Source organism: Cervus canadensis, chromosome 6 (assembly GCF_019320065.1).
Source record: "Cervus canadensis isolate Bull #8, Minnesota chromosome 6, ASM1932006v1, whole genome shotgun sequence".
Lineage (NCBI taxonomy): Eukaryota > Metazoa > Chordata > Mammalia > Artiodactyla > Cervidae > Cervus > Cervus canadensis.
The window spans coordinates 9,475,795-9,489,557 of NC_057391.1; the positions used below are offsets into that span (position 1 = coordinate 9,475,795).

The 13,763-nt window shown below is 37.7% G+C and overlaps 1 protein-coding gene across 2 annotated transcripts in view; it reads left to right on the forward strand.

Annotated features, from left to right (window-relative positions):
* JMY (junction mediating and regulatory protein, p53 cofactor) overlaps positions 1 to 13,458 on the forward strand; it is a 73,147-nt gene extending 59,689 nt beyond the window's left edge. For both annotated transcript variants that reach the window (XM_043470748.1, XM_043470749.1), the window contains 3 exons: positions 435 to 1,032; positions 2,055 to 2,365; positions 8,160 to 13,458. In XM_043470748.1, coding sequence (XP_043326683.1) covers positions 435 to 1,032; positions 2,055 to 2,362 — 906 coding nt within the window. In that variant the 3' untranslated portion in view covers positions 2,363 to 2,365; positions 8,160 to 13,458. The remainder of the gene's footprint in view (positions 1 to 434; positions 1,033 to 2,054; positions 2,366 to 8,159) is intronic.
* The last annotated feature ends 305 nt before the right edge of the window (positions 13,459 to 13,763 follow it).

Consider the following 13,763-nt stretch of genomic DNA (forward strand, 5'->3'; position numbering starts at 1 on the left):
AATTTTATCGCAAAATGCATATATTGTTTTCAGAGCTTTAAAAAAAATACCACTTAACCATTTTAAAAACATTAATGTTTTAATTTTTGTCTGAGCATTTGGAAAATACATGTAAGAAACTAAGAATAGTTTTTTAGCAATAAAATAGCATATATATGTTTGACATCATTTGTTTTGAATTTTACACTGCTAATATTTTTCCACTTAAAGTAGTACTTTTATTACTAAGGGTCTTTTTATAAGGATTTGATAAGCAAATAAGAGAGTTTGGTGATAATTTTTTGTAAGGTATTACATTGTGATGTTTGTTTTTCTGTATATTTTTCCCTGAAAAATCACAAAAGCTCTAAAATAACACCTTGCATTAGACGGAGAAAATAAAGTCATTTCATAAATTCTAATCTAACGAGTTATACTAACTTCTGATTTCTTAGAGATACCCAGGCCAGGTCATACTTAAATCAACCCGATTGCGACTGGCTCAGGCAAGAAGAAGAAGTGCAGCGGGCCCCGTGTCCTGTGAAGACCAGTGTGACGGCCCGCCAGCAGCGCTACAGATCGAAGAGAAAAGGGAGGGCCTGGACGGAGGAAGGGCCGCGCTCCGGTCATCACAGGCGGCAGACGCCCGGAGCCTCACCCCACCTGACGGTCCTCCATCAGCACAACTTGAAGCCACCTCATCACTTCCCAGCGGCGTCACCGGCGAGCTGCCTCCCCCTGTGTCTCGTCCACTGTTGAACCCTGTTGACTGCAGAGCAGGCTCGGTCCCCGCGGGGCCGCTCCCACCCCCTCTGCCTCCCACGCCCCCGCCGCCGCCCCCGCCGCCCCCGCCCCCCCCACCGCCGCCTTTGCCGGTCGGTCAGGACGGCGCCCTGGAGGCGCTGGAGAAAGGCCTGCCCCAGATGGAGGGGAGCGAGAAGAGGATCCCAAAGTCAGCCAGCGCCCCGTCAGCACACCTCTTCGACAGCAGCCAGCTCGTCAGCGCCAGGAAGAAGCTCCGCAAGACGGCTGAAGGCTTGCAGAGGAGGAGAGGTGAGTTAAAAACACTGAGTTCATCTGTTGACTGAGGCATATAGTTAAAGACTGTTTTTTTCCTCAGACATTACAAAGCTTTAAACGTTATATTTTTGAACATTATTTGATAGCAAACAGGTTCTCAAGGTCTCACCTTGGCAGAATTGTTACCAACCCATGTTTGCAGATGGATACAGACACAAATAAATGTGGGCCTACTTGAGCTCTTAGGCGTGTTTTTAAAATTTTATCTTTTGACTTGGTCTCTTTGGTAACATATTTTAGGTGGCTCCTTTTATGTTAGAATCTGATTTTAAGTCTCAGAAATAAAAGGGAAGCTGTCTGGTCAGAGTAACATTGGCAGATCCATGTAACATTTGGCTACATATTTATTGAGGACTCTGACATGTTGTATAAAGAAACAAAGAAGAAAAGGGCATTTCAGCCTTCATAAAGCTGTTTTTGAAACAGTGAATAATTTTGGCCCTTAAAGAGCTTTAACTTTCATGGAGAGACTATTTTATCTGTGTATTAAATTTTAATCTAAAAGACCATCCTGTAGGATATTTCTTACCATAACCCAAGTAGAATATCATATGTGAAAGTTATTTAAAAAAAGAAAATAATCACCATAATGAGCCAGAATTTAAGTTTCTTTAATTAAATGTGCAGTCCAGTCACTGTCTGAATTTAGATTGGAGTTTTGTATTATGGAAACCCTTTAGGAGTCTCAACCGTAATATTACTAGAGATCATCCCCGCTCACAGCTCCCAGTCTGCTGTCTTCTCTCATACAGGAAACAATAGAAATACTAGTAATGCTTGACATGGAATTTGAGCCTTGGAACTTTTTTTTTAAAACAAACATAATTAGTATCCCTTGTGTTCTGACAAAGTTCTGTCCATGCTTAATGGTCCCTTCTATTGATGTGCTTTCAGCTTCCTGGGCTGTCACAGTCCTGAAATCTTAGAAGTTATACAGTTCCCCACTCTTCTTAAGCACAGTCCTAACTAACTTTGTTCTCTTCCATTTTCTAAAGTGAGCTCACCTATGGATGAGGTGCTAGCTTCCTTGAAGCGTGGTAGTTTCCATCTGAAAAAGGTTGAACAGCGAACTCTGCCTCCTTTTCCTGATGAAGATGATAGTAATAACATCCTGGCACAAATAAGAAAAGGGGTAAAATTGAAGAAGGTACAGAAGGAAGTCTTGAGAGAATCCTTCACGCTTCTGCCTGACACAGACCCTCTAACACGGAGCATCCATGAAGCTCTTAGAAGAATCAAAGAAGCATCCCCTGAATCAGAGGATGAAGAGGAGGCTTTGCCTTGCACAGACTGGGAAAACTAACAAGTAAATGGCCTTACTTTTCTTCAGTAGCATTCAGTATACAGCTTTTATATTGGATGATGAGGTCTGTCATATTTCATTGCATCTGAGGGTCATTGTTTATTACATAGGTCAGTTAGAGCCTGGATCATAAATTTGTAAACTTTAGGCTTTACTTCTGTAGTTTCCAGAAACATAACAAGAAAAAATGCTTTACAAAGATGTTGCTTTGTAAATGCTGTGTTTTTTTATATCCTGCTCATTAAACATTTCTTCAGTATAAGCTATAATGCAAGTAAAAAGGATAGTCTTACTCTAGTATAGTGATAGTCTTACTCTAGCTTCAGAAAAAAAATAGGAAAAGCTTTTTCTGACTTAGATGTGTCAGTTGCAGACTGTTACGCATATTGAATCTTGATATTTTGTTGGTTTCCCACAAAGGAATCTAATTGCATTGTGTAATTATTTAGCTTTCTAAGCCTTTAAAGTTTATCATTTATGACTTATCATAATTACTACATTATCTATATAAATTGCATGAATATCTTATTGAGTTACTCCTGTGGGTATTGGTCTTCTCCCAAGGTAATAGAGTTTTCCCCAATACATTTTAATAAGCTAATTTGTATAGTTATTTGGCACAAATTATGCTAAATATATAGAATTGGTAAAGACAACACAGGGGCTTCCCAGGTGGCACAGTGGCAAAGAACCCACCTGCCATGCAGGAAATGCAAGAGACCCGGGTTCCGTCCCTGGGTCAGAAAGGTCCCCTGGAGTAGGAAATGGCAACCCGCTCCAGTGTTTCTTGCCTGGAAAAATCCATGGACAGAGGATTGCAGAGTTGGACACAACTGAGTGACTGAGTACACACACACAAAGATAACACATGGTATAAATCAAATCGTGTATTGAATTGATATGACCATAGCTGAAATGCTTGTACGGATATGAAATATGCACGTATGTTCTGTTGATCATTATGTTCTCTTGATAGAATGTTTCTATGGTCTTCACTAAAAAGGGGAAAGTAGGTGAGGCAGAGGAATGAGAAACTTATCCTTAGCACGGTTATTTTAAGAATCCCGGTGCCAAATCCTAAGAATTTCCAAGAGAGCTTATTAAAAATGCAGATTCATGGCCTTCACACCCAAAGATCCTGTCAGAGTAGAACTGATACATACGTAGTCATGCATCTGGATTTTAAAAAGTTACTCAAAAAAAAAAAAAAAAACCCCAAACAGAAACTGTCATTAGTTCTTTAAAAAAACATTGACGTTGGAAGATACTGTTTCGGATATGTCAGAATATCACTGAAAGCAGTTTTGTCCTTCTGCGCCGCCAGAAAAAGGCTCTGCTTCCGCGCTCAGCCCTGGCGCTCCCCCCAGCAGCTGCCCCATCAGCAGCCTGATGAGGCGTGAAGACACTAGCAAGTGGCCGTGTGTGATCCGAGTGTGTTCCAGCCAGCGTCGACAGTCACACTGTCCTGCTCTGGCCACGAGTCTTGAGACTGGTGGCATCCTTTTTCCCTGTTAGGTGTGGGGGCCTTAATTATTAGTCACGTACTGTTTTTGGATCCCAAAGTAATTTCAGGCTCTTTGTGCTTGTACATATGTGCACTGTGCTTCGTGAAGGAATGTGAACGTGCTCACTCATTGTGTGAGTGTGTCTAGAGACTCAGGTGTGCCTGATTGGGAACCATCCCCACACTGGGTGATTACAGATTGTGTCCCACGTCACAGTGCTTGCTACCCATTCCCTTGTCCCCTTTCGCATGTGGCCACTCGGTAAGCTGCTAAACGTATCCAGAAACTACTGTGTTGGCACACGATTACATAATACCACAGCTAGAACTTCACATAAGCACGCATTTCACATATTCAAGTGGCTTGGATGTTTTTACAGCTTTGGGCTGCTAATTACCTTATATCAGGTGTTAAGAATATGTCTATAATGAGTTTGTTGTTCAGCTTTTAAGTCATGCCCCATTCTTTATGACTCCATAGACTGCAGCACACTAGGCTCCTCTATCCTCCACTATCTCCCAGAGTTTGCTCAGATTCATGTCCATTGAGTCAGTGATGCTTTCTATTAGGCTGGTGCAAACATGATTGTGGTTTTGGACTGTAAATTTTAAATCATAACTAGGCTTAGACACATTATTAATCAAAACAGGAACCATTATAATCAATACATTTTTGGCAATGAGAAATAAGTTTGTTTATTCCTAAAGTGTAAAAATCCTTGCTTTGGGATTCGATGAACTCTTGGAAAGCATTTTCTGTCTCCTGCTGGTTATGGAAGCCTTTTCCCTGCAAAAAGTTGTTGAGACGCTTGAAGAAGTGGTAGTAGGTCTGCGAGAGGTTAGGTGAATACGGCAGATGAGGCAAAGCTTCGTAGCCCAATCCATTTAACTTCTGAAGCGTTGGTTGTGCAATGTGTAGTCAGGCGTTGTCGTGCAGAAGAAGTTGGCCCTTTCTCTTGACTGTTGCTGGCTGCAGGTATTGCCATTTTCGGTATACCTCTTCGATTTGCTGAGCATACTTCTCAGATGTAGTGGTTTCAGTGGGATTCAGAAAGCTGTAGTGGGTCAAACAGGCAGCAGACCACCAAATACATTTTTTGGTGCAAGTTTGACTTTGCAAAGTGCTTTGGAGCATCCTGTCAGTCTAACCACTGAGCTGGTTGTCACTAGTTGTCCTATAAAATCCACTTTTCTTTACACTCGCAATACAGTTGAACAGTGGTTTGTTGTTATGTAGAATAAGAGAAGATAATACTTCAAAATGATTTTTTTTTTTTTTGGTCAGCTCATGAGGCACCCACTTCTTGAGCTATTTCACCTTTATAAAATGGTTAATGTTGAGTTCTTCAGCAACTTCTCATGCAGTTGTAAGAGGATCAGCTTTGATCTCTCTGTAAAACTTCTGGAACTGTGCTTCTACACCGTACATTCGTTAGCAGTTCCTGGGTCAAAGGTGTCGTTGATGTTGCGAGTTGTCTTCATTTCTTTATGACCCATTTTGAACTTGAATAAGAAAATCACTCAAATTTGCTTTTTGTCTAACATCATTTCCCTAGTTTAAAACAACAAATAATAAGTCATTAGCAAAAACCATAAAGTGAGAAATGTGCATTAAAATTACATATAACATAACCACATTTAAGAATGTATTCCAGTACCAAATGGTAAGATTCAGCAGTGCAGAATTGCGGTTACTTTTGCACCAACCTAATAACCATTCTCATCCTTGTCATCACCATCTCCTTCTGCCTTCAGTCCTTTCCCAGCATCAGGGTCTTTCCCAGTGAGTCGGCTCTTTGCATCAGGTGGCCAAAGTATTGGAGCTTCAGGATCAGTCCTTCCAATGAATATTCAGGACTGATTTCCTTTAGGATTGACTGGTTGGATCTTGCAGTCCAAGGGACTCTTAAGAGTCTCCTCCAACACCACAGTTAGAAAACATCAGATCTACAGCACTCAGGCTTCTTTATGGGCCAACTCTCACATCTGTACGACTGCTGGAAAAACCATAGCTTTGGCTGTACAGACCTTTGTCATCAAAGTGATGTCTCTACTTCTTAATAGGCTGTCTTAATAGCTTGTTGGCAATTTGATCTCTGGTTTCTCTGCCTTTGTAAATCCAACTTGTACATCTGAAAATTCTTGGTTCATGTACTGTTGAAGCCTGGCTTGAAGGATTTTGAGCATTACACCTTGCTAGCATGTGAAATGAGCACAGTTGTACAATAGTTTGAACATTCTTTGGCACTGCTCTTCTTTTGGGATTGAAATGAAAACTGACGTTTTCCAGCCCTGTGGCCACTGCTGAGCTTTCTAAATTTGCTGACATATTGAGAATGCAGCACTTCATCTTTTAGGATTTTAAATAGCTCAGCTGGAATTCCATCACCTCCACTAGCTTTGTGCATAGTAATGCTTCCTCAGACCCACTTGCCTTCACCTCCAGGATGTCTGGCTCTAGGTGAGTGATCATGCCATCATGGTTATCCGGGTCATTAAGCCGTTTTTTTGTATAGTTACTCTGTGTATTCTTGCCACCATTTCTTAATCTCTTCTGCTTCTGTTAGGTCCTTACCTTATATTTCTGTCAATAGTGAATAATCCTTTGAATATTGCCTAGAATCTTCCTGTTTTGGCTGATTGTTCGTGACTGATATATAGTATAATGTTAAGAGGAACAGTGAAATGCTGCCAGAAAATGCATGAGCTGGAACAGCGGCCGAGTAACTAAAGACTAAATGTATCCTACGCCAGAAGCGAACTATAGACCAGTTGTAATCCCTTCCAGTTGAGCAGCCATTGATAACGGGCTATGTGATACTGCCTGTGGGTGGTCTCAGTCATTTTTAAAGGCTCTGAATGTTTAGGTACTTTTCTACAGGTGGCTGAAAGGCAATAATTTGTATTTCCTATTAATTGGTTTATTTCCTGTAGATTTAAAATAATATAATTATGTACTTGTTTTTGAAGAACTAATTTCTTAAAACTTCATTAAGTAAAAACTTAAGGTCCTGGACATGCTTAGCTTCACCCATCTGTAAAAGCTCATCTTAGATCTATTTAGTCATAGGTAATAGTGTCCTTGAAAGGAATTTCTAAACATAAGGAAATATATGTATTTGAATAGATTTTTTATTATTTGTTTTGTTTCCTGTAGGGCCCTTAAACTTATGAAGTAACTATAGTAGTGTTGTCCAATAGGAATATGTGAGTCAGATTAAAAAAGTTAAAGATGATGGGGGAAATTGATTTTAGTAATATTTTACATGACATATTCAGTATAAAATTCCACAGTGTAGTTTAGATTTTTTTTTTTTTAGTATGGCATCTTTAATAATAGCACCATCTCAGTTTGGTTGCCAAGTATGCATCGGTTAAATTAAATTGCCTTACCAAAACAACCAAATTTTGCTTAATGGAAAAATATTTTATATAAGATTTTCATTTAAACCAAATTAAAATCAGTTTCTCAGTCATACTAGACACATTTCAAGTGCTCAAAAGCAACGTATCAGCTTTTATCTGACAAATAGGTCATATATATATTTCTCATGTGTTGTGGATCAGTGCATGAGTCTCAAACACAACTATATTGAATTTTAAAAAGTCCTGCTAAAAGCATCCATTTAAAGACCAATACTAACGTTGTCTTCTAAATCTCATTAAGAAAACTCCCTCTGGTGTACTTAAAGATGCCATTTGATAGTTCTTATTTATACTGTCAGTTTATGAGGCAAAGATTTTAAATTTTATTGTTCTTTTTTGTGTATAAGTTTTGACATAAAATATTAAAGAGTAAAAGGAAGAAAAGTGAAAGTGAACCTTACAGTCTAAAAAAAACTCTTTTCCCCAGCTTTATTGAGAGTAGGCATACATCACTGTATAAGTTAAACAGCATAATGGTTTGATTTACAAATATTGTGAAATGATATGATACCACAGCAAGTTCAGCTAACCTCCATCTTAAAAGAAAAAGAAAAATATTCTCCTTGTGATAAGAACCCTTTTAACATCTTGCCTATATATTATAGCAGTGTTAACTATAGTAATCTTGACATGCAGCCTTTTAACAGTGATTAAGATCTATTATTTTGTTTTTCACTTTTATTTGATGTTTTCTATACATCATCTGGTAGAAATGGTTGTTTATAATGGCCAAATGGTATAAAAAGGCCATTTAAAAGAAAAAATCCATCATGTTCATACTGAATTTTGCAAAGATATGGGGGAACATAATACACAATGTCTTTCGTAAGCCATTCTTTTTAATATACTGTATTACTCTGTACACAGGTAACTCAACAGAATGAAAAAACACCTACAGTTGAACATTGGCTCTTGAAAAATTGTAAACATTTGGTTCCACGATTGGATTCTATTAGATCCAAAATGTATTGACTCAGTGGTATGAAAAAGGAAGCACAACGGGCAAGTTACCACTTTTCCAGTCATTCCAGTAGATGGTGGTTAACATGAGTTTAAATGTGCAATGTTCCTGACTGCAACGAAGAAACGGCCTTCTGAAGATTCCTGTTTTTAAGCACCTTCCCCACCTGTCCACCCGTTTATATCCTTGTAGTGGCCAGTAAAGCTCGGGGTCGCTATGAGTTGGAAGAAACACTGGGTTGACAGATCTGCTGTGAGCTGTGTTGAGACTGCGTTAAAGTCCACCATTCAGTGCACTGAAGAGTCACCTGCTCAAGATACAGAGCTTGTTCTGTATCAGCTTAAATAGTGTGACCCTCTGAAAAAGAAGTTAACCGTGATAGCCATAGGGTAGGAATTGGAAGAATCAGATGGAAATGCACTGACAATTCCCATATTATTCATCTCCAAGGGATTTTCATAAAGATGTTCAACATCTGAAAAGATACATAACCATGGAGATACACCTATAAATGTGTTTACCACAACGTGATACATTTAACATGGCATATTTTTAGAAGCCCACACATGTAACAGTTTGTAAAGTTTCAAAGTAAAAATTTCCATGCTTTTAAATAGCTCTTCATAATTGTGAATTTATAATAGTTTGAATTTTATGTGCAGCTTTGTTTATGAGAAGCAATACTTTGTAATTTGATAATAATTCAAATTATTTTTAGCCTTTTCATTTGAACTATTGCTTGATTACTGTAACTCAACATGACTTTCCTATTAAGAATCAAAAATCAGGATTCAATAGTAGGGATGCAGATCTTAAGTCCTTCTAACAGACCGTTTAAGTTTTTATTTTTATGTTCCACAGTGGGAGAAAAACATGCTCTACAAATGTGCAGAAAGTAGACAGGCAGAAAAGGCTCTTTGACTGGCATTTCACTCTTCACATGCTTTGAGTTGAATTTTGGGAGACAGCCTTTGTTATTGTCAATAAATTTTTAAACCTATGTATGTAGCTCTAGGTGCCGATTTTGCTGTAATGGAGTCCTGAAGAATGCATGGAGCCAGCATGAATTCTCAGCAGGACTGCTGTGGGGCTTGAATGGAGGTAGATATCTTGGATCCCAGTTTACACTACTCTGTAAGTGTGATTCTGGATAAGACAGGCCTTGACCTGCACATGAATGGCTGATGTACCAAAATGAACTTTGAGGCAGTTCTCTGGCCTAGACACAGAAAGCAGTCCCGGAGTAAAAGTCCTCCAACGTATCTGCGTTGGTGATACTGAAGAAAAATTACTTTCACACCTTTGTCACTTGAAAATGTTATTTCTTTTAAAATAATTATGGAGATAATTTTCTGTCAACAGGTTATATTAAAAAAATCTGTTTAAATGTTGGTAATATATTTATTGATGAGACTAGGAGCATTTTCACAATATATTGGCTTTATTCTAGCATCATTCTCACACCTTATCTGAGAATATTAGAAATACAGATTAATATAGTTCACTCAGTCTCCTGATTACAGTGGAGGTGGATTATAGATTTTTGTAACACACCTTCAGCAATGCATTGAAACATGCCTTTTAACCTAATGAGTGATTTGATTGATATATTTGAAAAAAAATTCTTTTAGCACATTCGCAAATCTTAAATCATGTATCAATTTTTTGCCTTTGGTTTTTCATATCATGTTTTTTGGGGGGGGGGATTTGTTTCATTTAGTAACATTTAGAAAAATACAGAAGGATCTGGTGTCATATTAACAGCAGAAGCACTGGAACTTTACTGTGTCTAGCGGGAATTACTACCCACTTAGTGTTACAGCTGGGGTTCCGTCATGAGGCAGTGCTCCCTTTTAAAAGGGTCCTGTAACCTGTTTTCCTGAGCCATGTTGTAATAAATTTCTAGCAAATGATGCAGGGTGCTCAGATCCATGTGAATCCTTTAGGAGTGAATCCATGGCTGTAAGCACACGCCACCCCAGCACTCTGTGAAGTTTGTCCTCACACCTGAAGATAGAAGGTTAAAGCAGAGCCTCACTAGCAGCCCCCAGTGACCATTCTCTGTAACAGCTTTCCCCAACACATCTACTTCCCCTCCTCCAGATTCAGGTTCCTCCTTCCACAAAATTACATGTTACTGTAGGTCATCAACCTTTGGAGTTCTCACAAATAATAGAGTTTCAGATAACTGCAGTCCGTTTGTCCAAATAAATCCTCATGTTAATTAAAAATCAGTTTCAGAGCCCAAAAAAATTTATATCAATTTAAGTATGCTTTCCTTTTTATCTTTGCCCCTAAAAAAATGAGCATCTCAAAAAAAAAAAAAAAAAAAAATGAGCATCTCTGCCCTTAGTATTAAATTTGTATATATTTAGGTAGGATGGTGCTTATATATGATCATGTTTCCAGTTCCAGATTTGCCCATACAACTAATGTGGTTTATTTGACAGTTATATTGCTGTTAATACATCATTTCCATATCAAAAATCCCCAGATAGCTGCTTGCTTATACTGAATCAATTTATAAGTTAACTTACCAATCTAGTCTCAACTGAGCATAATTAAAATAGGGAAACAAGTAGGTGGTGACTTAGTTGTTTGGAGGTTAATGTTACTGCTCACTTGAATGTCAATTTTAAATATTTCTTTTACTAATACAACTAAAATTACGTACATATAATCAACGAGGCCTGTATAGAAAAGGTATTCGTAATGATTTAAAATCCTAATGGTACTGTAGTGTAGCAGCAGTATGTGGAAGAAATACCTGGCTAAAGAAGAATTTTAAAAGAATTGCTTGCTTAATGTATATTTTACAGGCTTACTGAGTCTGTGAGCAGCACAAAAACAATCATTCTTTAGTTCTTCATTGTAGAACTGAGACATTTCTATAAAATACACAGCTATAACAGTTGATCAGGAGTAGTATTTCCACAGTGAAAAATACGGGGGCTTTTCTTATATGGAAACACAGAAAATTTATTACTCTGTAATGAGGGAGGGAAGAGAAGCCTTGTTTATACAAAGCTGAAGTATGTAGCAGTATTTGTTAACTTAGGCATGACCTCTCTCTGTCATAAAATGTGTTAGATTGAAACGCATACTTTGGCCATAGCAGACACTAAGAATTAAAACTCTCATATCAGTGGAACAAAAATGAATGGGCAGCATCTTCTCTGTTTGAAATGGGACCAGTATACAATTAATACATTTAAATTTATACATTCCCTAAGACTGTTTTTAAATTGCATTCATTGTGTATATAAGAAAAGCCTTTTCTTTCACTAAATACAAGGTTTTCTTTTTAAACCTTTATAATTATTTTTAAACCTCTGTGACATCAGACACCAACCTGTAAAGTGCTCATGGGTTACAGGCCTTATCAGGGAGTTGAAATTTATATACATAATACCAAATTATTTGTAAAAAGTCTTTTGAACAGCTATAAAACATTTAAAAACTGAGGCAGATGCAGTTATCACACATCCATTTGATAGTGAAAGCAGAAACCCAAACAAGTCTTACCTAATTCTTGCACTGAATTTAAATAAAGTTAAATGTGCATTTTAAACAGATTTTATTTCCCATTTATTGGTTAGCATAGAACAATGCTTAGTGTTAGAGAGTTGATCACAAGATTGGTTTTAGATAGAAGACGGTTTTAGATGGAAGAAAGCAGAAGCACCTTACTGTGGAGCGTGTTGCATTCATTTAGTGCTACTGAACAATTCAGTAGTGATTTCTGAACTTTGCTGCGAAGTGCTCTTTATTTAAAGCACATAAAAAGAGTCTCTGCTTAATTGCTTTGTAAAGTAAGGCAATGGTATTTTTTATCCTATAAATATAGTCTAATTTAAAAGTTTTTCCTACAAAATGAGTTTATATTGCTGCCTAAACTATCATCTATGTAAACAAAGGATTTTTTAAAAGGCGAGAGAGGGAGTCTGGATTGTGAGAGAGTGTGTGTGTGTTTAATGTTTGTTCATTGAATTATTTTAGAGATAGGTTCACTCTAAAATTTTTTGTTTTACCCACAGTAAATGTACAGCTTGATAGTGGAGGGATTTAATTGATTGAATTCCAAATTCATAAGTGTCTCTCCCCTTCTCCAAACACATGAATTACACCACTGTAAGGTGCATGTACATAAAATACCTCTGAGGCTGATAATTAAATATATTATCAATCTTATACTGAATCTTAAAGCAGTCTTGTTTTGAGGGTAAGGAGAAAGTTTGGAGTTTTCTGGTCGGGTGTGACTGAGAGAGGCTCCAGCTGGTGAGTTCAGGAAGGTCTGGAAAGTGATTTGAGATGTATAGAAAAGGTATGGGTGTTGGTTAAAGAGTTCAATTTTAAGAAGGGAAGTTTTGTTTTTTAAACTTGCATGTTCTATGGTTAACTATCAACAAGTTATTCTAGCTTTTCCCAATACTAATTATATTGGTTGTAAGAATTCTCCATAATCACAAGATGACATTTTCCCTTCATTTGTGACCAAAGAAGGGTAGACAGTACAACCCATGCAAGTGACTTCCGACTTCCTCAACTTGGACAGGATCCCCACTGCGCCACTGAATTTCTTACTGTACTGTATGTCTTGCCAAGTGTGAAACCATAATATATAATTTATGAAGAACTGAAGGCTACCGATCCTTTTGCATGAATAAAAGCCCATTAGGGCTAATGAAACTGACATGTCTTTTAGCCATTCCGGTTAAAGGAAAATTTTAATGGCAAACCAGTTCACGACTCACTAGCTTTGTGCAATATTCTAATGTAGAGGCAAAACACTAGCACGTTGTGCTTGGCTTTTCAGGACGGCTTTAACACCATTACACTAAAATGGACACTGTACAAAGTGTATGGTAAACGGCAGCTCTTGCAGATTTACAGGACTTAAATGTGCTCAGCTAACATTCTAAAGTGTTCAAAGTACAGAGGGAAAAAACTAAGCATTTAGAGCAATACTATGAGATCGCCGATGATGTTCTGACTGTTGCCTTTTGCTCTTTAGTGCAACTTTCTGCGTTGTAATGACTGTATCGCTTTGTATTTCATGTTTTTTACACTCATGACTTCAGAGTTAAGTACTTGTACACCAAGTATTGCAATCACCTTTCTCTTCTTGTACATGCAACGTAACATACAGTTTTGGTGCTTAACAATATTCTTTTTTTCTTTAATAAAAGATATTTATTGAGTTAAGCTCATTTTGTTTGTTTAAAATCACAATGGTGGTATATAATGTCACTTCCTTTCTAGTAAGAAAGAGCAAGCTATACATTTGTTTTTACATGATGAGCTGGGTTCAAACTCTCCACCTCTGAACCTCTGCCTCTTCCTGACCTCTATTTGTGACAAAATACAGTTTAGAAATGTTTTTAGCAGTCAATTTGTGATCATCTAAATTGGGGGAGATTGTTGTCTTCACATTCAGTAACAGGACTCTTAACTAGAGCCTAGTAGGTTCCCTGAGCCGATGCTGTCTAAATGGTCTAAATGGTCCTTCA